The 27,662-nt window shown below is 43.8% G+C and overlaps 1 protein-coding gene across 1 annotated transcript in view; it reads right to left on the minus strand.

Annotated features, from left to right (window-relative positions):
- slc18a2 (solute carrier family 18 member 2) overlaps nucleotides 1–27,662 on the minus strand; it is a 52,265-nt gene that overhangs the window by 18,749 nt on the left and 5,854 nt on the right. Inside the window, exons 3-10 of the mRNA XM_041209888.1 lie at nucleotides 25,800–25,858; nucleotides 24,645–24,728; nucleotides 24,055–24,147; nucleotides 4,836–4,925; nucleotides 4,715–4,758; nucleotides 4,506–4,566; nucleotides 1,446–1,541; nucleotides 112–190 (exon numbers count right to left, since the gene is read on the minus strand). Coding sequence (XP_041065822.1) covers nucleotides 112–190; nucleotides 1,446–1,541; nucleotides 4,506–4,566; nucleotides 4,715–4,758; nucleotides 4,836–4,925; nucleotides 24,055–24,147; nucleotides 24,645–24,728; nucleotides 25,800–25,858 — 606 coding nt within the window. The remainder of the gene's footprint in view (nucleotides 1–111; nucleotides 191–1,445; nucleotides 1,542–4,505; nucleotides 4,567–4,714; nucleotides 4,759–4,835; nucleotides 4,926–24,054; nucleotides 24,148–24,644; nucleotides 24,729–25,799; nucleotides 25,859–27,662) is intronic.

Genomic DNA, 27,662 nt, shown 5'->3' on the forward strand with positions numbered 1-27,662 from the left:
GGAACCACTGGATATCTATTGATCTGTTTTTATTATTAAAGTCATCAAAATCCATTGCACAGATTGTGAGACCTACATGCTCAATAAATAGTTCACAAGGTAATTTCCTACCTGCCCATTCTGTGTGCAAGGACACCAAAGATGTTAGTTCCAATTAGATATGAGACACTTGCTGGAACAAAAGCAATGCCTGAAAACCAAAATGAAGCTTATCAGTGTTAATGTCACTCAAATGTAATGAAATCACAATCTGCAAGAAGCAGGTATTGATAACCGTAGAGGTAATAAAATGCTGCAGCATGAATAAACAGTTCTCATTTCCTATTGAAGGCCTAGCTAGAATAACAAAAGAACAAGAATAATATTTGTATAATGATACCGTTTTTTGAAAATTGTGTTTTTCTATAACCAGTTGCTTTTATACCATATAAGATGACTTCTCAGAAAGTGTACCACTTGCTGAGCTGCATATTTATTTAACATTAATCAGTATCAACATGAATAATTTCTTGTGTGGTTAACTGCTGAACATTTAAAACCCTGTGCAATGAATTATTAGCATGAATGTTACTTTATATATGGAAAATGAAAGATTAGTGCAGGCCAATTGTCTGACTAAATATTAAAGTGTAAACATGTTCAAAGATAGGAGTTCAGAATAAACTAATGCATTAGATAGATGACTAATCAATTATAGCACAGTTCTGAAATTTGAGCCAATTTTTGTGGGAAGAATAATTGCCCTGATGTGGCAATATGAATGATAAGTATGTTAATGAAGATTCTTCTGGTGGATATTTTTGGTGAAAACATAAACCCAATTTCCTGAGTAGATTGCAATGTCAGCCATGGTTCAGTTGGTAGCACTCTTGCCTCTGAATCAGATGGTTGTGCCTTCAAGTCCAATTCCAGGACTTGAGTGCAAAATGCTAGGCTGATGCTCCAATGTAGTATTGATGGAGGGCTGCACTGCTGAGGTGCTGTCTTTTGAATGAGATTTTAAACCAATGCCCCATCTGCCTCTTCAGAGGGACATCAAAAGAGTGCCAAGGGATTTTTTTTTAAATAGCAGAGGAGTTATATGTGGTGTCCTAGCCAATATTTATTCTTCAATCAACATCGCAAAAATAGATTATCTGGTCATTAGCATATCAGTGTTTGTGGGAGCTTGCTGTGCACAATTGGCTGTGGCTATTCCTACATTACAATAGTGACCACACTTCAAAAGTACTTTATTGACTGTAAAGCACTTTGAGACATCCTGTGGTCATGAAAGGTACTATATAAATGCAGGCTGCCTTTTGCTTTATTCATAGCTATGCTAATAATATTGACCAGAGCAACATTCAAGAAGCATTAACAATGTAGCTACACATGATGGCCAGAGGAATCTCGAATAGTTACTGAGAATTTCAAATGAGAAAATGGAATAACTTTATATTTACCCAGTTGCCATTTCGGGGAGCACATGGTCTCCATCATCCAAATGGGCAAGGCTGGTTCTAGCATTGCAATACCCATGTTTGCAAAGCATATGGCTCCTTATTAAAATAAAAGAACCAAATTATTAATAATGGCCAGCAATTATTAATTCTCAAATATAAGGTCATGAGCAGAGAAGGTAGCATGCACTAAATGAATTTAATAAAATAGGACTCAAGCAAAATGTACCCTTTATCATAAGCAGTTCTAGCAAAGGAAAGATTGACAGAAAGGAACACTGTCAAATCAAGCAATGGGTATAATTACATGAAATCCTTCTATTCTTGTGCTTTTTAATATTTATTGTTGAAAGGTTAAACCACTTAAGTAAATAAGCCTGTCCAATTTTCAACAAGTTTAATGAAATACAGAACACATCGATAGTTCGCGTCACTGTTTACTAAGCTCTAATCAATGATTGCACAAAGGACGATGATAGTATAACCTTTGATGCAAAGCTTGAACAAATGCAATAAATTATTATTTTATAAGTTGCTCGCACATGTTAATATGAGAAATCACCTACACTAGGTCCTTCTGTCTGTCTTTGTGCGGTATATTCTCCAGTGAATAACGCGTCAAATCTTCAAGACTATCTGGCTGCAGTTATACACCACCACTACTGAGGCCAGAAGTTGCAGAGTGACAAGTGCAAGCAGCAAGACCAAATAATACTTCAGGCCTGAGGCTTGGGTCTGCATTTTCGCTACTGAGACATGTAGCTTGAATTGATAAACGTACTCTGAGTTTCATGCTTCTTAAATTTCAGCTCATCCAAAAATCTGCTACCTCTATCCTATCATGCAGAAAATTCCATTCACCCATCGCCCCAGTCCTTGTTGACCTATTAAACTCCTAGTCCTCAAACACCTCCAATTTAAAATGGTCATTCTCTTGTTTAAATTCCTTCATGGCCTCATCCATCTCTTTCTCTGTAAACATCTCCAATCGTATAATGTTCCTAGAATTTCTATTCCTCCAACTTTGGCCTGTTGTGTATTCTTTCCTTGCTTCAACCCTAGTTGTGTCTCCAGATGTCCAGGCTCCTTGCTCTGGAATTCCCACCCTAAACCCCTCCACCTTCCTCTCTTCCTTCAATAATCTCCTTTAAACCTGTCTCCCTCACAAAATATCCTCCTTTTTGATCAGAGTACAGTTTTAACTGTTTAATCATCTGTGATCTGCAATGGAACATTTATCTACATTAAAGACACTGTATAAATGTAAGTTGGCAGTTTTGTTGTTGAACTCCCTGTTCAAGTCCTGAAATAATGCTGGAAGCATGATTCATACCTACACAGTGTAAAAGAAAAGATGAGTGATGCTACTAATATGCATGAGGCCTCAGTAACTCTACCCAACTAACCATTCCCTTCCTGCCATTCCATTGATGCTTAATGCAACTCCTGAACATTGATTGTAAAGTGAAATGATTGCTACAAATCCTGTATTATCACAGTAGAATGTCTGTAGACATCCCCTGAGTGAAATTCATTTTCAAAATATTTTATTTTCTTTTGTAAAGGGAAGGTAGCCAATTATCAGCACCAATGAAGTGCCACAGGTGGAGAAATAGCAACCATTGGGCCCTTCAATAGGCAAGGGGCAGGAGATGGACAACTCCTGAGTTGACATGCCAGTGAGCTGGTGTAAAATGGAGAATTTGGAAGAGATTATCAGACTCATATTTGTAATTGAATGGATTGTATATATTTTGCAAGTGATTATAGTCTTCAGACCTTCTAATTTATTGACAGGCTGTCCATCAAATTTTGGAATTTCAGTCAGTGTTGCTTTGGGGGTGAACTCTGAAGTGAATCAGCCTTATGCACCTTCTTGTACTCCTCGCTCCCCTGAAATGCCCTGGGCAGAATCTTGTGGAGGTGATGGGGGTCTCAGCTGCTGGTTAGGGGACAGGTGAGACCCAAGCATTGTCTCATTTTGGGAAGGCCTGCCGCATCTTGTTTCACTCAGGAACTTGACAGGAACAGCAAAGGGCCTTCCACTGGGATCAAGGACCTTGGGTGCACAAGTCCTGTCTGCCAAGAGCTGCCAGCTGATCAGAGGCCAACAGCTCTTCTGTACTCAACAGCACCACCAGCGAGGTGGTAGCTGCAGCTGGTACTACAACCACTCGAGGCCTCAGGTCAAAGGGGGAACCTAAGCACAGATGAGTGATGTCGGGAAGGGGGTCACAGGATTGGGGGGTGGAGAGGGAGGGGTTTCAGCAGAAAGGGAAGAGAGAGATGGCTCTTAGCAGGCCCCTTTTCCAATGCCAAGTCACTTGTTCAGGCACAGAATGCCTTTAAATGAGGACCTGCCCCCACCTTTGGAAGCTCGCAGAATTTGCTTGTCGTGCTTCCTGCATGGCGAACACTTCCCCCACCAACCATCCCACCAACCCCCCCCAACACCCCCTCCAGTCTGCCACTGGGTTAATACCAACACCTGTGGGATGAGTCCCTTATATGGGCATTCATTGCCCACTTAAGGGCCTTAGCTGGAGGCAGGGCGGGAAGGCCATCCACAGAGCTTCCCGGCGTGGATTTAATCAGGACAGAGACCGGATGATGCCAGGATGCCCATGGCTAACTAAATGCCTCCATCACCATCACACTCACCACAGGGGAGGGCACAAGATTCTGCTCATGTCTCTTTTGTTTTATCATTACCAGCTTCTCTTTTGACTACTTTGCTCTAATCTTCTGGAAATCTCATCGTCTAACCTCCTCTCTTCCTAGTCTCAACTAGTTGTGCAGGACATTTCAACTGCTTTTTTTTTGCAGCTCTTCCCCTTAAATCCATTTTAGCTACTCCTTTTCCCCACTTGAGGTCAATTTTTATTTGTCCAGTGTGTGAAGCACTCTGGACATTACTGGGATATTAATTTCATGACATAAATGTAAGATGCTGGTGTAGCATCACGTTGTATGTTTATCTTTATTCTGGAAATACTACTTGAATGTGGATTGATTAATTAAAAATATATTAAACAATTCTAAACCTTAAAATAAGTGCAGTACCTGCGGCAATCAATATATAAGGATCACGTAAAAGTGTAAACAGTGAGCTCCCCTTCTGGCTCTAGGAAAGATCAAACAATAGACAACGAAAGAAAAAAATAGAATAGTGAGTGAAACAAGGAAAATGTCAGAATTCTAAAAATTAAGTACTAAAATGGTAAACAAGGCACTTTTTGTCATTTTAGAATAATCTGGAAGGTAATGCTTACTTCTGGTTGTGCTTTGGATGGTTGGAGGATAAACAGCTGTAGGGCTAAAGCAGGCAAGAGTCATTATTCTGCTTAAACCAATTTTGAATGCCTGATGATAACCATCTTTTCCTTTACTTACCTCCATCTAGAAGTGCCAGCGCTGCCAGAATCAGGAAGGGAGCCGTTTTTCCCACAAATTCATACATCACGCTGCCAAAGGGTGGGCCCACTGCAAAGGGTCAACTTGACAAATCAACATGAATTACTTACGCCCATAAAGTGGGTGAATCATCACACAAGCAAAAAAACGTAACTAAGAATTACATTGCCTCAGTATAAAGTGCAATGACTTGTTACAAATGTTCTGGAAAATAATTTTCTTCTAAGTTTGCAGAGCAAAATATATCCCCAAATATTGTACGTGATTGATTGGAACGAAATTCATTCTTAGAAAGATGCAATCAATTGTCATATAAACTAATGTATAATTTGTTTTACTTTAATTACAACAGCAGCAACAACTTATTCTTATAAAGCCCTTTAACCTAATGAAACATCCCTAGATGCTACATAGGAGCCTTATGAAACAAACTAAGCCACATGAGGAGGTATTAGGTCAGGTGACCAAAAGCTTGGTCAAAGAGCTGGGTTTTATGTCGTGACTTAAAGGAGGAACATGAGGGAGAGAGATGGAGAGGTGTAAGAAGGATATCCTTGAGCTTGGGCCTGGACAAGTGAATGGTGCAGCAATTAAAATCGGGTATGTACAAGAGGCTAGAATTAGAGGAGCGCAGAGGGTTGTGGGGCTGGAGGAGAGGCCATGGAGGGATTTGAAAACAAAGATGAAAATTTTAAAATCAAGATTTGCTAAACCGAGAGCCAGTATAGACCAGAGAGCACAGAATGACCCCATTTGCAGACTCTCTTTGCACATAATCATGCACGAACATTTACTTTGTATTTTTAGATGTGATCATACTACCTCACTCAAGATTTTTTCCATGTTTCATCTGATAACAATTGATGTCATTTTTTATATGAAAATTAAGATCCCTAGCCCGATTTAATGCAGGAGAAGTAATCTCCTTTGAATACTCTAGAAAGTAGAATTGTGGTCATTATAATGTTTATCCTTAGTACTGTCAGTCTTGCTGAAATTCTTCATGTGTAAATTTTATGGATCATGTAGAAGACGTTGCCCTATCATATAAGCAATTACACAAGGAGGTCACAATCAAATATCGGTGAGGAAGTTATCGTTGGAATCGAACAAATTTTACCTTTTTAATATAACGGTGATAATTATATTAATATTCAGCATAGGCTACGCAAACTGTCTGGGTGCTAATATGTCACTTTTATATCATCAGTAATAGTAAGGAGATTAACAGGATATTTAAACTTCAAATGCTACATTTAATTCAGAGATACGCAGTGATCTGATTATTGCTGATTACAGCTTAGGATAGATTTTTGAGAGATAAAATCCTACTCCAGTACAGGGAGAGGGATACATTGAATCTGTCTATCAACAATATAACTATTCCTGGAAGTTGTTTTTACTGTCCACATTTAGTGTTTAATTCCTGTTATGAATTAATTTTGTGTTCAGATATATTTGATACATTTCGCAATCAGTTGATGCTATAATTGTTGCTTAACTTTTTGGTATAATATGTACAAACGTACAGATTAGGAGCAGGAGTATGCCTCTTCGAGCCTGCTCCTGCCATTCAACAAGATCATTGCTGATCTGAATGTAACCTCAACCCCATGTTCCTGCCTACCCCTGATAATCTATATGAACATAATATTTCTAATATCAAAACAAAATGCAAAAGGAAAACTGACCCTGTGTGGCACCATGGGTTAGCACACTGCCATTTCACCACTGAGACCTGGGGCTTGAATTAAGTTCTGACTGCTGCTATGGAAGTCCCCAGTGTCTGTTGGCAGAAGGAGTCTACCTTAAATGTTTCCGGCAGAAGAAAAGTGCCTCTGATTAGCAATCACACTCAAGGGAAGCTATACAGGTTGCTGGTGGCAGAAATGTAAAACACATTAGGAATGCAAGATTGTTGGAACAGAATACAAGAAGCTTCATTCTACAGCTGGCTGTGCTATATCTGATCTTGGAGGATTTGAGACAGGCAAAATTGGAAATAGGGGTATTCCACACCCCAGTGCTGAATTCTTTTTGCTCATTCACACTGAGAACAAAATACATCAATAATAATTTATTGGGAGAATAATGAAATGATTTCATTATTGCATTTTATATGAGGCAATATATGAGAAGTATAAAATCAGTTCAGTGAAAATAATATGGAGCGTGTTTGAAAATGGGCAAGTCTTCAATACTCAAAATCTCAACCTGACTGAGGTGAGTTAGCTCTAATTTAAATTTATATTGTATTAGTGTGATACAAAAATAATGTGAAAATGTAAATATAAACTGGTCAAATGCCAAAGATACAGCAAAGATCATTAGCATAAATCAGTCTGGAAAGCTAACAAATACTACTGACCTTGACTAAGATTACTTGCCACTGAAAATCACAATGTATTTGGGATGAGGATACAGAGACCACTGTTTAACAAATGGTAGTTAAGCTCACAAGGTGGTAGGATAACTAAATATGAGGACATCATGTAGCACTGAAGGCAGCAGTTTAACCATCTGGTGACTGTTTTCCTTTTTGCCAATACTAGCACCCACAGTACATGTTAGATTGCACCTCAGGTGTACATTTCCATCATGGATTTTTTGCAAACCTAACTACAAGTTAGCTACTATCTTTTTATTCTTTTTCCTTCTAACTTTAGTTGGCAACTTTCCCCTCCTGCTCTCCTGAGTATATTGGGACTGATTTTAAACTTTAATATACAGTGCCAGATGAGTGGGAGGTTAAACTCACACACGTTATTTACTTGCCCTGGAGCTGCCAGGTACTGGCAAGTTCTGATTTTCCTCTGTTTTCCTGAGCAGGCTGCCAGGATACCCACCAAAAGCTGGTGTGTTTCTTTTTTAACATCAATGGGACCTGACTGTAATTTTCACTAGGTGGCCTGGACAGTAAATGGCAGTGTGTTTCCTGCCAGACACCAAAGAGGATCAGGGCCAGAAGAGGCCCAAAAAGGCAATTTGGTTTTTACTTGTGAGACTAGAAAACTATAAGGGAAGCTTAGGTCTCCCCATCAGGAACTCACTGCCTTGAATGCCTAATCACAAAGCCCAGGTGAGACAGACTGGCAGCTGATCCCTGCACTTATCCACTGTCGGTAGGTGGCTACTGAACAGCACAACTTTCCGTCTGATGAAATTTAATTAGGGCCTCCATTTTAGAGCAAAATATGATGGCTGGAATTTTCCGTGCCCGCTGGTGTTGGGCATGTTCGGTGGCGTGAGCAGACAATATGGTGAGAAGGCCAAAAGTTGGTTTCACGACATTGTCCACTTATTGTCTGCTCAGCCTGTCGATGGTGGGCCGCCTTTCCCACCATCGGACATTGGAAACCTCATTGTCATACATCTGCGCATTATAAGCCTATCCCGCCGGAATTGTCCCCCACCGCTGGATTGTCTGCCTATGTCAGCATGATTGCGAGCCGACATATTTCACAACAGTATATATAAGGCGTGCACTTGGGGGCTGCACTTTGAGGGGAACTTGGTGGTTATTGCACAGTAACGTAATGCAGCACTTGTCAGGGTCGCCTGTTGGACATCCAGGCTGAGGTGCGTTCAGGGGTGGGGTGGGGGGGGGGGGGGGGGAAAGGGCTGCCCTGCAGCTGACGCGAGTTGGGGTGGGGGGCAAGGGCTGCCCTGCGATTGATGGCATTGCATAACCATGTTGGGGGCAAGGAAGTGGCCACGCTTTAAGAAAACCTTATATAAAGTGACCTCATTATATCTTCGCTCTGCTGCAGTCTGAGGCCGCTGCACGGGTGTCATCAGCTACATCCTCTGCGGGTAGTCCTGCTCCCTGGGGAGCACCAAGATGAAGCGGCAGGGTTAGGAAGGTTAAGAAGATGTAATCACATGGCCTGGGCATGGGTGTTAATCACTTGTACATACTGTTCACTATTGTAAATAAACTCCCAAGAATGTCTTCCTGCAGGAGGTGTATATCATAAGCGTAGGGCCTGGTGAACTAGCTGTATGCCTCATGGTGTTCAGGGAGTGGAGATGAAGGAGAAGAGAGCGGCTGAGGTGCCTGGCTGGGCAGACAAGAGCAGCACCCTCAGGCAGAGGGGTGGCTGGGGTTCCCTTACACACCGACTGCTGAAGAACCACAGCAAGCCGTCGCTGGTCGGTGCCTGGCTAGACCCAGGGTCTTTGACACTGCCTTTCATTCCTGCAGATGACCGAGAACCAGTGTCGTCGAAAGCTGCGCATGTCGAGGGAACTGATTGGTCACATCTGCCAGCTGCTGCAGGATTTGGTGCCACATGGACATGGAGGGCATTCAGTGCCCATGGCCGTCAAAGTGACTGTGGCACTCAATTTTTACACCAGCAGCTCCATTCAGGGCTCCACAGGTGACCTCTGTGGGATATCACAAGCCTCCACCCACAAATGCATCCATGAGGTCACGGATGCCATCTTTGCAAGGGCACACAACTTTGTGTATTTCACCCGGGGCCAGGACAGCTAGAATGCAGGAGCAATTGGATTTGCTCAGATCTCAGGGTTCCCACAGGTGCAGCGTACGATCGACTGTACTCACGTGACACTCAGATCTCTGTCTCAACTCGCGGTCAAATACATCAACCAAAAGGGCTTCCATTCGCTGAATGTGCAGCTGATGTGCGACCACCACAAACGCATCCTACAGGTCTGCGCACAGTTTCCAGGGAGTGCCCACGACTCCTACATTCTCAGTCGGTCACAGATCCCTGATGTCTTCCAGGGTCCACAGAGGCTGCAGGGTTGGCTCCTCGGGGACAAGTGCTCCCCACAGAGGACGTGGCTGATGACACCCGTACGGCAGCCTCAGACTGCAGCAGAGCGACACTATAATGAGCCTCATGCAGCAGCTCGCAATTTGGTGGAGCAGACCATTGAGATGCTGAAGATGAGGTTCTGGTGCCTGGACCAGTCTGGTGGAGCCCTGCAATACAGTCTGCAGAGGGTGTCATGCATCGTCGATGCCTGCTGTGCCCTTTACAACCTGGCACTGCACAGGGAAGAGGGAGCTGGCTGAGGAGGAGATGGAGGAACTGAAGGTCTCATCTGATGAGGAGGACGCCGATGGGAATGAGGGTGAAGAGGTCCTCAAAGGCAATGATGATGGGTATGAGTCTCTCACACTGGCCAGATGAGGCAACGCATACCGGAGGCCCTCATAGCTGCTAGATTTGTGGAGGATGATGACGGCATGCAGTGAGGAGACACCATAGATCCTCACATTGCATCTATGAACATTTGACTTCAGTCTGGCTTATGGCAATGCTCATACCCTCTGTGAGAATGCTCCTGTCATGGATATGCAGCGAAAGCCCTAATAGTCGCTCGATTCCAGGAGGTTGATTACAACATGCAATGAGTATACTCCATAGATCTTTACATAACCTCTGAGAATGTCGGACTCCTGTCTGGCCGAGGGCAGCTCACTTGCGCTCTGTGATCAGGGTCATATCATAGAGACGCAGCCATAAAACTTTAGAAGCACCTGATCCTTTGTTAGCCTTCAGCATCTGAGCCCTTCAGGTGCACAGTGTCACTAGTTGCAGATACTGGTGTGATGGGGGCCAGCCCAACCTTAAAGGTGCTGAGAGCACACAGAGAGAATGGCAGAAATCTGTGACACCTGCCCACTACATTCTGGCAGCAATGACAAGCACCGTTGAGGTGCAGGCATCAGTAATGTGTACTGGGAGAGAGGCTGGACCATCACTTTGGTTTGAAGGCTGCTCAAAGCACAGGGATGAGGCCCTGGACTGAGACACCTGACTTTATCTTATGCAGGAGTCAAGGTTTCACATCTGAGTGACACGAACACTGCTCATCAGAACAAGGAGCCATAGGCAGGAAGACATTCTTGGGAGTTTATTTACAATAGTGTGTATGTACAAGTGATTAACACCCATGCCCAGGCCATGTGATTACATCTTCTTAACCTTTCTAACCCTGCTGCTTCATCTTGGTGCTCTCCAGGGAGCAGGACTACCCGCAGTGGATGTAGCTGATGACACCCGTGCAGCGGCCTCAGACTGCAGCAGAGCGAAGATATAATGAGGCTCAGGCAGCAGCTCACAATTTCGTGGAGCAGACCATCGGGATGCTGAAAATGAGGTTCCGGTGCTCCCCGGACATCCACAGAGGAGATGGAGGGAGCCTGCTGACTGCTATGCCCTGTCTGTGATGACCTTGGCGGGCATCCTCTGGAGAGTCCCAGCCTACTTTTGGGGTCCTGCTGTGTGCAGTGGCATCCTCCTCGGCCTATGTTGCTGGAGTCACAGGAAAAGGGGTTTCGGATAGGCCAGATACTCCCAGAGTCACCTAGATGGATGGCCCCAGGGGGTATACCGGCTGATCCTCCTCCCTATATGCCCAAGGGCCTGTGGCTGACTCCTTGAGGCGAAGGGGTAGCTAGAGTGTGATTGGGCTACCCTGCACCCCTCTCATGTGCACACAGTTGGAGGCCAACTATGGCATCAGGGATGGAGTTCGACCTATGTAGCAGCACAGGAGCGAAGTCCCGGACCAAAATCTCCATGGCAGACACCATCCTACCAATGTTGACCTTGGTGGGTTGGCATGCTGGCGCTATCACCTCAACCTGAAGACAGACGGACTCTTCCATCACATCTTTCAATCAGAGGAGTGCAGCGGACATCCCTTCCTGATGTTCCCGAGCTTGCCTTTGTAGCTCCTGCTACTAAGGTATGACTGAGTCCAGAGGCTCATCATCTGACTTGGACTCAGCAGATTTCTGTCCTCCAGCAATCCTCCAAGTGCCGGGGACCTGGGAAGCCCCTGCCTCCACCTGCTCACCAGATTGTGACCCCGAGGCTACTCTAAAGCTAGGTCCTATCAAGGTGTGTGTCTCTGCACTAGTGGAGGGTGTGGGTGAGCACTGTGACGGGTCTTCAGGGAGGGTTTATTCGGGGATGGATTGGAGGCCCTGGGTCAGTTGCTGTTTCCCAGATGTTCCTTCAAAAGCAAGGAGAGATAATTAGTGCATGGCAGTGGCCTGTGAAAGAGAACACATCACTCACAGTATGGTTGTCCGATCGATGTTGCACTGCTGGATCCTCACTTGGTAGAGCACCAACAACCTCACTGTCAGCACAGGACCGGTCCCGGTCATCGCCAGCCAGCTGGATGGCTCTATTTTCAAAGTCTGTAAGGACCTTGATTTCAGGCGTTCCTCCACAAGTCTGTGACCTCTCCCTCTTGTTGGGTGCCAGCTTGTCCTGCATGAATAGAGATGGAGGGAATGTAAGCAGGATGCCTGCCAGGCCAGATGATAAGTATGCCTGGCATGTGTGGTCCCACAGATGGGATGAGGACAATGAAGGTGTGTATGAGAAAGTGAATGGTGATGTCCCTTGAAGTGAGTGAGAGCCCTGCAGATGTGTGAATGGTTTGTGCGTGTGAGCTGAGATGGATGAAAAGAGTGATTTACCCTGGTGAAACAGAGAAGATCATTCATCCTTTTTCAGCACTGGGTGCTTGGCCTCTTTTGTAGGGCTTTGGCGCTGACCACCACTGACAGCCTCCCATGCTGGATTGGTGATCTTGCTGCCCATCCTGCAGTCAGAGTGGTGGAAGAGGACATCATGGTGGGCCTCCACTGCATCCAAAAGGCACTCAAGGGACGCGCCATTGAACTGGGGGGGCTGCACTCTTGCCTTTCGGGGCCATGTCTTCTTTGCAGCAGTCCTGGGCTGGAAGCATTGGGAGGTGTGCACACGGCTGCCCTTTAAATATGGTGCCCAGCATGCTGGGTGAATGAGAACCTGCCCGCCATTGAAACTGTGTGTTTCCTGGGAATTCATAATTAATATGGCGGGATTGGGACGATACGGCAGGTAAATCCCCTTTTTCCCACCCGCTACCGTACTTCGTGCAAATCTAACTCGCACTGCTGCTCATCTGCCAAAAACTCACCAGAATTAAAATCAGGGCCATTATCTCTGTTGAGGTACAGTTCAATGACCATTCCTCACCCACTAAAGCCTTGGACATTATTTGTGTGTAAGCATCGACATTCAGGTCTATATTTTTCACCTTCCACTGACTGAACTCCAGGTGGGTGGATCAGGCACATGTGGAAATTTCTTTGGGGGCATGCTCCACTACGCCACTGACTCCTACAGTTTTCCAGAGATTAGACTCATCAGGGGACAATATACGGGCCCTCCCACATGGGTTTGGGAGAGTTGGTGGTGCAGTGTCACTGGCCTAGCAATCCAGAGGGCTATGCTAATACTCTGAGGACATAGGTTCACATACCATCATGGCAGTAATTAAATTCAATTATTCTGAAATTGTAAGCTCACCTCAGTAATGACGATCATGAAACTATCATTGATTGCTGTAAAAACCAGTCTGATTCACTATGCCCTTAAGGGATGGAAATCTGTCATCCTTACCTGGTCTGGCCCACAAGTGACTCCAGATCCACAACAATGTGGTTGACTCTTAACCGCCCTCTGAAATGGCTCAGCAAGCCACTTATTTCAAGGGCAATTATGGATGGGCAACACATGCTGACCTTCCCAATGATGCCCACATCCTACGAAATAAATAAAGATGCAAATTTCACGCAAATGGTAACACAGCTTCTGCCATGCTTCCCAGTATTCAAACTCTGAACTTTGGATGAAGAGGCCATCAGTTAGGACCTTGGAACCTAACATTCAAAGATTAGTGGAAGGTCTTTACTCCCAGGTTGGCACGTCACCAAGGCAGATGCTGAAGGGTCCATTTCTCACAGTTGAACATCCTGGGGACCCCAAATGAATTTGGAGGTAGGCAAAAGTTGCACTTGCTGTAGATTTACCCCAATCAAATGAAAATGGTATTGGAAAACCTCGGCTTTAGTTTTGGCAGAACATTTTATTCTGGAGTATTCACCCATAGCAAGTAACAGATGTGATCTCTGGATAGTGATTAGGGGAAGGCCCTGACTTTCTCCCCACTACCCCCCAACTCAGGGACTTAGTGACCAGATGTAGTACCCTGACTGCTACCCGACCTATGATCCCACCTAACTCCATGAAGAATGTGCTTCCATCTATGAAATCAAGCCCTTTTTTATGTATTACTTATTTTAAATTGATGTGGACAGGTTTATAAAGTACTCCATTTTACCAAGAAGGGATGAGGAAGGAAAATCAGCAGAGTAGTGGATAGCTCACTGACGTTTTGTGTTTGAATTCAGCCCAAGCTGTGGACAAGCAGACCTGTACCATCAGTATTATATAAAATGAGTGTTGAGTATTCATAGCCAAGTAGTTGATTCCTGAGATTTGGTTCTAATTTGGCATTCTCATTCAGACATTTACTTGATATCTGACTCTGCTACATCCAAGCTGGGAATGCTTAATGCTGAAGTTGAGATATCAAAATGTAAAATTGTTTAATTTCTCATTTCTCTAATAACCCTTACTTAAATGAGCATAGATTTTTCAACAAAAAATGTTTTTTTTCTAATAAGCCTGTATTGTGCCTCTACAGTTTTATCTGACTTGTGTTTTATTTACTAACAGAATTGAAAGCAAAATTTATCAAGTATTTGTGCAATTAAAAGATATAATTAAAAATTGTTTAAAGTATTATTTGCTCTAAACATAACCTATAATCTTCTCCATACGTATGAGATAACATTGTTTTCCCCAGTCTTTGAGTTGATGGTTGTGAGATTATTTCCCTAAATATATTATGATCTCTGTTGTGGGCTCCCATATACGTTTAAACAAATCTCTTTCTAATTAAGAGGATTTGATGTGAATCTTTAAAAGTTAGTCCAACCAATACATCCCACCAACACCATTATTAATGGGAGGATATATCAGGGAGAAGGTAGTTGGTACACAGTGTAACACAGGTGATATGCAGTCAACCTTGTATTTAATTCAATTTTTGTGCTCAGATTGCCAACATAGATGTAAAAAGAAACCTTAATGGGTTTGAAGAAGGAATTAGGTAGGTTTTGTCAATAAATGGGAATCTGATTTATTAGAAATGTACCAAGAATACAGTGGAGTTATGGACTAGATGAACTGAAAATGTTCACGTGCCTGTAACTATTACTTTGTCACCAATCGAAGCTTTTGAAAACTGGGAATTTTTCACTCTTTGCACCCATGGCAGTATGGTTTCTGCTTTCTACCTATTTAGTTTTCCTCATAGCACCAACGATTCTAAGAACACGTAGAAACATCTTCCAGGCCACTACTAATGTTGTTCTATAATTGCACGTTAATTTTCTCCCACTCTCTCACTCTCCTTCTCTGACCACCTCTGAGCACTTTTCCTTAACCCATAGCAGAACTTCTAAATTCCCCATGAGCAGAATCATCTCACAAACCCACTTTCCATTCTGTTCGAAAATCAACATGATGCCACCATACTAGAGCTTACACAATCTGATATATATTACCTTTTCACACATTAGTATGCGCACCTACACAAATTTTGGAATTTCACTTAAGATGGGCTACACATTGAAAAATATGAGAAGGAGGCTTTGCTCTTACATATAATGTATTGTTTTAAGATTACAAGGTTCATAAGCAAGCTAAATCTTGAAACCATAAATAACAGCATCTCGATCACACAGTTCAAACAATTCAATAAGTTTTATCTTTCAGTTTGTGTGAGATCCATTCAGTGTGAAACCATGTGTTCTCCCTCGAGGAATGTAGGAGACATGCTAGAAGAACCTTCCCATATTGGGAGCAGTATTTAAGTCTTGGGGAAACCTGGACATTATTAGAAAGTTGTGTATGACGCAGCAGATAAACATAATGCACATAAATAAGTAGAAAACACTAAGTTGTGCATTTACATGCAACTATCAGCTTATCAGTAATGAAACACATATGAAACAGATAATCTTTAGCATTGCTGTAAAAAATGGCCATCCTTCCAAAGCTTTTCATCTTGCACTCATCAGGGCAAGATAAACCAACAGTAAAAGAAGCAACAATTTATACTGCATGAGAAGAGAGGGCTGACTGGTTGGCAAGTGAACTCTGATAGGGGTATCCAAAACAAAAACAGAATTACCTGGAAAAACTCAGCAGGTCTGGCAGCATCGGCGGAGAAGAAAAGAGTTGACGTTTCGAGTCCTCATGACCCTTCGACAGAACTTGAGTTCGAGTCCAGGAAAGAGCTGAAATATAAGCTGGTTTAAGTTATGTGTGTGGGGGGCGGAGAGATAGAGAGACAGAGAGGTGGAGGGGGTTGGTGTGGTTGTAGGGACAAACAAGCAGTGATAGAAGCTGATCATCAAAAGATGTCAACGACAATAGTACAATAGAACACATAGGTGTTAAAGTTAAAGTTGGTGATATTATCTAAACGAATGTGCTAATTAAGAATGGATGGTAGGGCACTCAAGGTATAGCTCTAGTGGGTTTTCTTTTTAATAATGGAAATAGGTGGGAAAAGGAAAATCTTTATAATTTATTGGGAAAAAAAAGAAGGGGGAAACAGAAAGGGGGTGGGGATGGGGGAGGGAGCTCACGACCTAAAGTTGTTGAATTCAATATTCAGTCCGGAAGGCTGTAAAGTCCCTAGTCGGAAGATGAGGTGTTGTTCCTCCAGTTTGTGTTGGGCTTCACTGGAACAATGCAGCAAGCCAAGGACAGACATGTGGGCAAGAGAGCAGGGTGGAGTGTTAAAATGGCAAGCGACAGGGAGGTTTGGGTCATTCTTGCGGACAGACCGCAGGTGTTCTGCAAAGCGGTCACCCAGCTTACGTTTGGTCTCTCCAATGTAGAGGAGACCACATTGGGAGCAACGAATGCAGTAGACTAAGTTGGGGGAAATGCAAGTGAAATGCTGCTTCACTTGAAAGGAGTGTTTGGGTCCTTGGACGGTGAGGAGATAGGAAGTGAAGGGGCAGGTGTTGCATCTTTTGCGTGGGCATGGGGTTGTGCCATAGGAGGGGGTTGAGGAGTAGGGGGTGATGGAGGAGTGGACCAGGGTGTCCCGGAGGGAGCGATTCCTACGGAATGCCGATAAGGGGGGTGAAGGGAAGATGTGTTTGGTGGTGGCATCATGCTGGAGTTGGCGGAAATGGCGGAGGATGATCCTTTGAATGCGGAGGCTGGTGGGGTGATAAGTGAGGACAAGGGGGACCCTATCATGTTTCTGGGAGGGAGGAGAAGGATTGAGGGCGGATGCGCGGGAGATGGGCCGGACACGGTTGAGGGCCCTGTCAACGACCGTGGGTGGAAAACCTCGGTTAAGGAAGAAGGAGGACATGTCAGAGGAACTGTTTTTGAATGTAGCATCATCGGAACAGATGCGACGGAGGCGAAGGAACTGAGAGAATGGGATGGAGTCCTTACAGGAAGTGGGGTGTGAGGAGCTGTAGTCGAGATAGCTGTGGGAGTCGGTGGGTTTGTAATGGATATTGGTGGACAGTCTATCACCAGAGATTGAGACAGAGAGGTCAAGGAAGGGAAGGGAAGTGTCAGAGATGGACCACGTGAAAATGATGGAGGGGTGGAGATTGGAAGCAAAATTAACAAATTTTTCCAAGTCCTGACGAGAGCATGAAGCGGCACCGAAATAATCATCGATGTACCGGAGAAAGAGTTGTGGAAGGGGGCCGGAGTAGGACTGCAACAAGGAATGTTCCACATACCCCATAAAGAGACAGGCATAGCTGGGGCCCATGCGGGTACCCATAGCCACACCTTTTATTTGGAGGAAGTGAGAGGAGTTGAAGGAGAAATTGTTCAGCGTGAGAACAAGTTCAGCCAGACGGAGGAGAGTAGTGGTGGATGGGGATTGTTCGGGCCTCTGTTCGAGGAAGAAGCTAAGGGCCCTCAGACCATCCTGGCGGGGGATGGAGGTGTAGAGGGATTGGACGTCCATGGTGAAGAGGAAGCGGTAGGGGCCAGGGAACTGGAAATTGTTGATGTGACGTAAGGTGTCAGAGGAATCACGGATGTAGGTGGGAAGGGACTGGACAAGGGGAGAGAGAAGGGAGTCAAGATAACGAGAAATGAGTTCTGTGGGGCAGGAGCAAGCTGAGACGATCGGTCTACCGGGGCAGTTCTGTTTGTGGATTTTGGGTAGGAGATAGAAGCGGGCCGTCCGAGGTTGGGTGACTATCAGGTTGGAAGCTGTGGGAGGGAGATCCCCAGAGGAGATGAGGTCAGTGACAGTCCTGGAAACAGTGGCTTGATGTTCAGTGCTGGGGTCATGGTCCAGGGAGAGATAGGAGGAAGTGTCTGCGAGTTGATGCTCAGCCTCCGCGAGGTAGAGGTCAGTGCGCCAGACAACAACAGCACCACCCTTGTCAGCGGGTTTGATGACAATGTCAGGGTTGGACCTGAGAGAATGGAGTGCAGTAAGTTCAGAGAGAGACAGGTTAGAATGGGTGAGAGGAGCAGAGAAATTGAGACGACTAATGTCGCGCCGACAGTTCTCAATGAAAAGATCGAGAGAAGGTAAGAATCCAGAGGGAGGGGTCCAGGTGGAGGGAGAATATTGGAGATGGGTAAAAGGATCCGTTGAACTGGGAGAGGACTCCTGCCCAAAGAAGTGAGCCCGGAGGCGAAGACGGCGGAAGAAGAGTTCAGTATCATGCCGAGCCCAAAACTATTGAGGTGAGGGCGTAAGGGTATGAAACTAAGTCCTTTGCTGAGCACTGAACGTTCAGCATCGGAGAGGGGAAGGTCAGGGGGTATAGTGAATACACGGCTGGGGTTGGGACTGGAAGAAAGGGTGGGGACGAAGGGACAAGCAGGGGTGGAGGGTCCTAGATGGGTGTTGGTGTCGATGAGTTGTTGGAGCTTGCGTTCCTTAGCACTTGAGAGAAAGAGAAAAAGTTTCTTGTTGAGGCGTCGGATGAGCCGAAGGATAAAATGAAACTGGGGGCACGCGCAGCTTTGAAAAAGGGTACGGCGGTGCTGCTGGAGGGAGAGGTCGAGTGTGTTCATATGGCGGCGCATGGCACTGAGAGTGGATTTCAGAATGTGACGGGAACAGCAGTCCGAGAAACGTTTTATGTCCCGGAGATACCTGTAATCCTGGGTGGGTTCGAAACATGAGGGGTGGAATTTCAGTTGAAATCCACGTGGGGTAAGTCGGAGACGGAGACAGTCACTGAGAAAGGAGATATGGCTGTGAAAGCGAGTTTTAGTAAACACCTTGTCAAACACTAGGAGAGAAATGGAAAGCAATGAAGGTGAACAAGGCAACAGAGAGATCCGGAAATCTTGTCGCAGAGAGGAACAGAACTTCTTCAAGGAGGTAGGCATTTCTTGAAGAGCAGTGGCAGTCAATTAAACACAGAGATAAAAACAAAAAAACTGCGGATGCTGGAAATCCAAAACAAAAACAGAACCACCTGGAAAAACTCAGCAGGTCCGGCAGCATCGGCGGAGAAGAAAAGAGTTGACGTTTCGAGTCCTCATGACCCTTCGACAGAACTTGAGTTCGAGTCCAGGAAAGAGCTGAAATATAAGCTGGTTTAAGGTGTGTGTGTGGGGGGCGGAGAGATAGAGAGACAGAGAGGTGGAGGGGGTTGGTGTGGTTGTAGGGACAAACAAGCAGTGATAGAAGCTGATCATCAAAAGATGTCAACGACAATAGTACAATAGAACACATAGGTGTTAAAGTTAAAGTTGGTGATATTATCTAAATGAATGTGCTAATTAAGAATGGATGGTAGGGCACTCAAGGTATAGCTCTAGTGGGGTTTTTTTTTAATAATGGAAATAGGTGGGAAAAGGAAAATCTTTATAATTTTTTGGAAAAAAAAAAGAAGGGGGAAACAGAAAGGGGGTGGGGATGGGGGAGGGAGCTCACGACCTAAAGTTGTTGAATTCAATATTCAGTCCGGAAGGCTGTAAAGTCCCTAGTCGGAAGATGAGGTGTTGTTCCTCCAGTTTGTGTTGGGCTTCACTGGAACAATGCAGCAAGCCAAGGACAGACATGTGGGCAAGAGAGCAGGGTGGAGTGTTAAAATGGCAAGTGACAGGGAGGTTTGGGTCATTCTTGCGGACAGACCGCAGGTGTTCTGCAAAGCGGTCACCCAGCTTACGTTTGGTCTCTCCAATGTAGAGGAGACCACATTGGGAGCAACGAATGCAGTAGACTAAGTTGGGGGAAATGCAAGTGAAATGCTGCTTCACTTGAAAGGAGTGTTTGGGTCCTTGGACGGTGAGGAGAGAGGAAGTGAAGGGGCAGGTGTTGCATCTTTTGCGTGGGCATGGGGTTGTGCCATAGGAGGGGGTTGAGGAGTAGGGGGTGATGGAGGAGTGGACCAGGGTGTCCCGGAGGGAGCGATCCCTACGGAATGCCGATAAGGGGGGTGAAGGGAAGATGTGTTTGGTGGTGGCATCATGCTGGAGTTGGCGGAAATGGCGGAGGATGATCCTTTGAATGCGGAGGCTGGTGGGGTGATAAGTGAGGACAAGGGGGACCCTATCATGTTTCTGGGAGGGAGTAGAAGGCGTGAGGGCGGATGCGCATTACAAACCCACCGACTCCCACAGCTACCTCGACCACAGCTCCTCACACCCCGCTTCCTGTAAGGACTCCATCCCATTCTCTCAGTTCCTTCGCCTCCATTGCATCTGTTCCGATGATGCTACATTCAAAAACAGTTCCTCTGACATGTCCTCCTTCTTCCTTAACCGAGGTTTTCCACCCACGGTCGTTGACAGGGCCCTCAACCGTGTCCGGCCCATCTCCCGCGCATCCGCCCTCACGCCTTCTCCTCCCTCCCAGAAACATGATAGGGTCCCCCTTGTCCTCACTTATCACCCCACCAGCCTCCGCATTCAAAGGATCATCCTCCGCCATTTCCGCCAACTCCAGCATGATGCCACCACCAAACACATCTTCCCTTCACCCCCCTATCGGCATTCCGTAGGGATCGCTCCCTCTGGGACACCCTGGCCCACACCTCCATCACCCCCTACTCCTCAACCCCCTCCTATGGCACCACCCCATGCCCACGCAAAAGATGCAACACCTGCCCCTTCACTTCCTCTCTCCTCACCATCCAAGGACCCAAACACTCCTTTCAAGTGAAGCAGCATTTCACTTGCATTTCCCCCAACTTAGTCTAATGCATTCGTTGCTCCCAATGTGGTCTCCTCTACATTGGAGAGACCAAACGTAAGCTGGGCGACCGCTTTGCAGAACACCTGCGGTCTGTCCGCAAGAATGACCCAAACCTCCCTGTCACTTGCCATTTTAACACTCCACCCTGCTCTCTTGCCCACATGTCTGTCCTTGGCTTGCTGCATTGTTCCAGTGAAGCCCAACGCAAACTGGAGGAACAACACCTCATCTTCCGACTAGGGACTTTACAGCCTTCCGGACTGAATATTGAATTCAACAACTTTAGGTCATGAGCTCCCTCCCCCATCCCCACCCCCTTTCTGTTTCCCCCTTCCTTTTTTTTTCCAATAAATTATAAAGATTTTCCTTTTCCCACCTATTTCCATTATATAAAAAAAAAACCCCACTAGAGCTATACCTTGAGTGCCTACCATCCATTCTTAATTAGCACATTCGTTTAGATAATATCACCAACTTTAACTTTAACACCTATGTGTTCTATTGTACTATTGTCGTTGACATCTTTTGATGATCTGCTTCTATCACTGCTTGTTTGTCGCTACAACCACACCAACCCCCTCCACCTCTCTGTCTCTCTATCTCTCCGCCCCCCACACACACACCTTAAACCAGCTTATATTTCAGCTCTTTCCTGGACTCGAACTCAAGTTCTGTCGAAGGGTCATGAGGACTCGAAACGTCAACTCTTTTCTTCTCCGCCGATGCTGCCAGACCTGCTGAGTTTTTCCACGTAATTCTGTTTTTGTTTTGGATTTCCATCATCCGCAGTTTTTTTGTTTTTATCTCTGATAGGGGTATTGCCATGGAGAATGCAGCAGAGAACAGTTAACTGGTTTGAATTTGAAACAAAAGCTGGCAGTTAACAGTTCTCTGCTGCATTCTCCATGGCAATGCTCCTACCAATCAGCACTCTCTTCTTATGCAGTATAAACTGTTGTTTCCCTTCACTGTTGGTTTATCTTATGCAGTTGTCCTATGAATGCAAAATGAAAAACTTTGGTAGCATGTCTCTTTTTTCAGAAATACTCAAGATAATCTTTAGAGAATTGAGAAGGAAAGCCATCTACTAGAGCAGAATAGAATGGTCACACTGACTGCTGAATCATCAGAATATGCAGAGCTTCTCCCAGCATTGCCATCACCATCAGTAAGTTTTCAGAGGTGTGAACACCATCACTGCACTTAAACTCCAGAGAATGAATCGGGTATTGCTGGATAGCTGTTTTGTCTCCATCACTACAAGTAATCTTTTGGTAATGTGGATACAGTCAAAAGCAAACACTAGACCTCTAGGAATTAAATATCCTCATTGCCAGACCATTAGTTGCTTTCCCCGTTCCCAACCCTTTCTGCTAGTTCTCCAGAGATTAGAAACTTCGATATTGGATAAGCAGTGAATAAAGATTCATTGCCTCATCATTATTGGGTTTCAGAAGAATGTTTCAATCCTTGACCCTTTCTAGATTTCAATGTTGAGACTTGCCCACTGCTGGTCAACGATAATATGTTTTAAGGATTGAAAGCAAACTCACTAGTAGAACACCATTGTATAAAGATACATTGCTGCCCTACCATAGAAACCTTCTGGAAGTTGGATATATTCTCATTGCAAAACCACCATGAAAATGTGAATGTTTTCTCCAAATACACTAACAGGAATCATACCTGCACACACAGTTAAACTGCAAAGGATTTCTCCCCATACCACAAAACCACCAAAAGTAACAAATGAATGAATTTTTAAATCACACATCTTTGTTGTTGCCCAGAACATTGGTTATTCAATGCAAATGATAAACAGGGACAGGGGAATATCAAAATTGTTGTGTGTATATACATATACATATATATATATTATATTGGAAAATCGTTCAGCCTGCAATAATAATTTACGAGATTTTAAATTTTCGTCAGAACCCTTTGTGGCCTCCACTCTCCCAATCTCTGTAATTCCTCTAGCCCTACAATCTTCTCTGTTCCCTGTATTCCTCCACCTCTGACCTCTTATACATTCCCCACTCACTTCAACCTACAATTTGCAGTCGCTCCTTCAGCCATGTACGTCCTAAGTTCTGGAGTTCTCTTCCTAAGCCTCCTGATCTCTTTCCTCCTTTAGGACCCTCCTTAAAACCTACCACTTTAAACCAAGCCTTTAATCATAAAATGTAAGTTGTTGTTTCTGGAGATGTTAATATAATTGGCTAGGTGACGTAGAACAGTTCAAGAAAGCAAAACTTAGTGCCTATGTTTCCTTTCTTGATAGGTTATTTGGCACTTTTTGATTAATATTCCTCATGAAGTTTAACAATCTGTGTTCTTAGAGATTCCTTGGCCTTGAAAGAAGTCAATTAAGACAAGACCTCATCAAAGTGTATAGCTATTAAACAGCATAGGCAAGGTAAATCTGCAGCAATATTTCAAAGTAAACTAGGACTTCAGAAGGACCGTATAATAAAAATCTCAAAGATCTTCATATAGGGAGCTAGCAAACACTTGGGATGGTTCTGAGTAGGTGGAAGTGAAAATATTTGACTTACTTAACTGCAGCTTATACAGCATCATATGGACCATTGTTCTCTGAACTTATTTCCAACAATATAATGGACAACTTCTAGAAATTTCTAAATAGGCACACTGACACAATGTAGAGGGAATACTTCAACTTTTTTGTGATAGGATCAGCTAACTAGGCCAAGTAGCTTCCAGCACCCTCTGATGGGAACTTTAAGGTTTGAATTGTACAGGATGTGTGAACTCTAAAGAAATCCCAAATAGTCCAATTTGAATACTGAAGATTCTGAATCACATCTGGCATTCAATTTTAAATAAATATTTGTTCACTTTTCAATAGCCAGTTAATATTAAGAGTAGCCATTGCATAACTAAAGAGACCACTACAATCTTGCAGCGTTTTTTGGAATAGCAATTGGTTTTTATGTGCATTTAGACACTTCTAGAATTTGCTATTATACTGTAAGAAGAATTCAGAAAATTGTAATGTACTGTTGGCTATGAATTGCATTCCTCTTGGAGAAGGCAAACATTATGCAATTAGAGGGATACTGACCCAAAACTCCCATCGCGAGGCCTCCTAATGCAATACCCATTGCATTACCCCTTTCTTCATCATTAGTGTAAACATTGGCCAGCATCCCCATACCTGTAGGAGAAAAGAGACACCTGTTAGTCTGTGTAAACATTGCATGACGCTAAACACTAGCATTATTGGACCTGGGAATACATGACTTCTCAAAGAAGTAAAATGTCTGTCTAGCTTCATTATGTAAATACCAGATGTATCACAATGAATTCCCAATGGCCACATATCACACAACTCTTAAATAATGGGAAATAAAATTCCAAAAGAAAACTGAGAAGACTGTGATTCTAGAAAATATTAAATGTGTATTTTATTTTAACAGAACATTATCTGTACTTTGAAACAACTGGAAAATGTAGCAGCAATTGTGTTTTTGCGTGTGTCTAAGTATGTATTATAAAATTTTAAACATACATAAACATGATCAATATTAAATTACAGGTAGCTGTCAGTCAACATTTCTAACAAAATAGTATGATACTTACTTGGGAGGTTATTCTAATAGACATGTTTGGTTATTATGATATTTTCCTGAGTCTTTGACAATTGCCCCTTACCTGCTACAGAGGAACATGAGGAGCCTATACCCTGCAGAGACCTGGCTAAGAATAGTAGTACATAACTCTTCGAGAAAGCAAACACTGTAGGGATAAAAAGATGTATCAGTGATATCTAAGCACAATTAATTCAAGAGTTAGAGTTATGGGGTGGGGGGGTGGAATTGTAACAATAAAAAATGTTGGGTTTGGGTCGAGTGAAGGACTATAGTTTTAAAATTGGGAATCCTTCCCCAAACCTAACCCTAACTCACCCACTTCCAGCTTTAATAGAGGCAAATGACCAATCCACTCCAAGGAGGTGGGTTAGGATTTTAAATATTATAATGAGACTATGAGCCTCATTGCTATTCAGCTTTTTGAATTTAACTGTGGATGGCTGAGTTTCCCAAGTCTCCAAAAACCTGGCAGCTATATCCCCCTAGACAACACCTGCCAGATCCAGGCGCTGAATGTCTTTACACCTGTTGGATCCAGCATGCTTGCCTGAAGCCGCTGATCCACCCGCCTATAGGCTTCTAATTCCACCACACCCCACCTCACCCCACCCCACCATCCGCACCCCCACAACCAAGGTGTCCAACATCACACCACCAGGATCCTCGGATCATCCCCATCTCCCACTCTGACTGACCAGCCCCTAACCCCAACCCTCCAACCTTGGATTGACTCACTTTTAGTGCCCCCCTCTCCCCGATTGGCCCCCTCCCCTGACCAACCTCACCTGCCGAGATTACCCACCCACCCATGCCCAACTGGAAACTAAGCTTGTCACTTAGACTGGCTACCTAGTGGGGAACTGACTGGGTAATGTCACACACAAGCTGTGCTATTAAAATTCCATAAATTTGGGGGAATCCCAAACTTTCGGGTTCCCATGCCTTACTGACTTCCCTGCTCCAAGCTATAGTTTACACAACAAATTATTGACCTACGGCTTTACTGTCAACTCAGCTTTGCCACAGCAAAGGCCGGATAAGAGTTTAATCTTAATATCATTTTTGAAAATCCAGTGCAAACAAATGAGATGTCAATTTTATTAGAGACATGACTGTATCTGCGATTATGTTAAAGGGACTCTGTGCCCGCAAACTCAATAAGGATTCAAATCTTAAGTGTTCTAGCTAAACAAAAAAATAAATTTTAGACACTTACTAACTGTTGATATAAACATGATGATAAATCCTGCAAACATTGGAATTTGATATCCTATCCTGGAAATAAAAGAAAGCATCCAATTTATGTGGTGCATAAATGCTTAACCATTGTGCAGAATGATTTACAAAAACTGGAAGATGGTCCTTTCTAAACAAACAGGTCAAGAATATATATAAATAAAATATATGTATATCTATATATATTATAGTCATCAAGTTGATATACACGCTATACAATAGGCAGTTTTGCTTGATTCTGTTTTTGAACAGCTGAGTATTATTCTTTGCATGATAAACTCAGTTGTCAGTTGGTATTTTCACTAGGGTGATGGTATGTTAGTGGAATATAATAGGCAAATGTGGCCACTTAAGATCAGCATAAACTTAATTTTGTAATAGCTACTAAGTTAATTTTTTCAAATCCATGCTGGAAACAATGTCATGCTGCCCCTTGACCTGTTGTGCAGTCAGTCACCTGAATGGTTGTGCATACTTGCATACGCACTCATATACAAACAAATTTCTCTCCTGTTATCACACATCTACTTACTCATACATTCTCTCCTGCTATCAGAGGCACATTTTCTCCTACAACTGTGATGCATACATTCTTCTTTACAATACACATTCTGTCAGACTAACACACACACACACTTTCTCTACTGTCACATTGCATATATTTGCTATTGCTATCACATAAGCCCAGTCACCTTCAGGTCTTTTCTGCTATCATACATTGATATATTCCATCTTATCATCCACTCATGCATAAACAATCTTTCCTGCTATTATGCATACGCTCATATTTACTCACTCAAAAACAACCATCCTCTATTATGTCTACAGTAGCACAAGCATTGACAGTAATACACACACGTTATGTCCTTATTGTCTATCTCTCTCATACACACATGCCATTAACTCAATGGTCTTCTGTCATGTGAGCACATACAAATAAGGATAAGCCCCCTTTCAAAACTATGCAAGCTGATATTAGTGATGTAATGTGGCTTAACACTTTGTACACACTTTTATTCCATATTGACAGGTGAAGTGCTACCTGTGTAGAAGCTAAGGCTCATTGCAGTAGACTTTCACCTTTGCCACATGGGCATCACCTGGACAGAGTTCAGAAAACAAAATATGGCTAGCAGAATCACACCTTCCATTCATTTGAAAGACAAAAATCTACCACATTATTTGCAAATGTATCTATCCACTTAGTTTTCAAGTGTTGGTTTTAAGGAGTAATCTGTCTTGTTTTGAACCTCCTTTATTCAAATGCCTCTCCCTGTAAGGTAGAAGTGTTAGCTGATGTTGTAGCTGTTTATCTAATCTAGGTCCCCAATGTCAGACTTTTCTGGATGTTGCCAAGAAAGGTAAGTTATAGGTAGATTGAAGGAGACAGAACAATTTAAAAGGCAAGAAAGTGAGATAAAGTACATTAATTGGGGAACCTTCCTTATAAACAATGATATATGGTCAATTGTGCATTCCAGAACATGGTCAGGGGTCACATTACATAGCCAGTTTCTGTGCCATCCAGCTATTGTTTATGCTCCTCGGGAGACTCTACCCACTCTTTCATCTCACCCAATTAGTGTATCCATCTATTCTTTTCTCCCTCATGTACACATCTAGCGAGTTCCACATGATGTATACGTACTCTTACAAGTAGTATGGTTTCTAGAAAGAACACTTTCCTTTGATCAACGGGTTGCAAGTTGATGTGACAATCTTATTTATACATGAGATAGGTGTCCGTGGAGAGTGTGCAACAGAAACGCTTGCTAACACAAGCTGTGTATACTGCAGAGGGTGAGGTTGGAAAGCTGTGTATGCTGCAGAGGCTGAGGTTAGA

The sequence above is a fragment of the Carcharodon carcharias genome, chromosome 17 (assembly GCF_017639515.1).
Source record: "Carcharodon carcharias isolate sCarCar2 chromosome 17, sCarCar2.pri, whole genome shotgun sequence".
In the NCBI taxonomy this organism is placed as follows: domain Eukaryota; kingdom Metazoa; phylum Chordata; class Chondrichthyes; order Lamniformes; family Lamnidae; genus Carcharodon; species Carcharodon carcharias.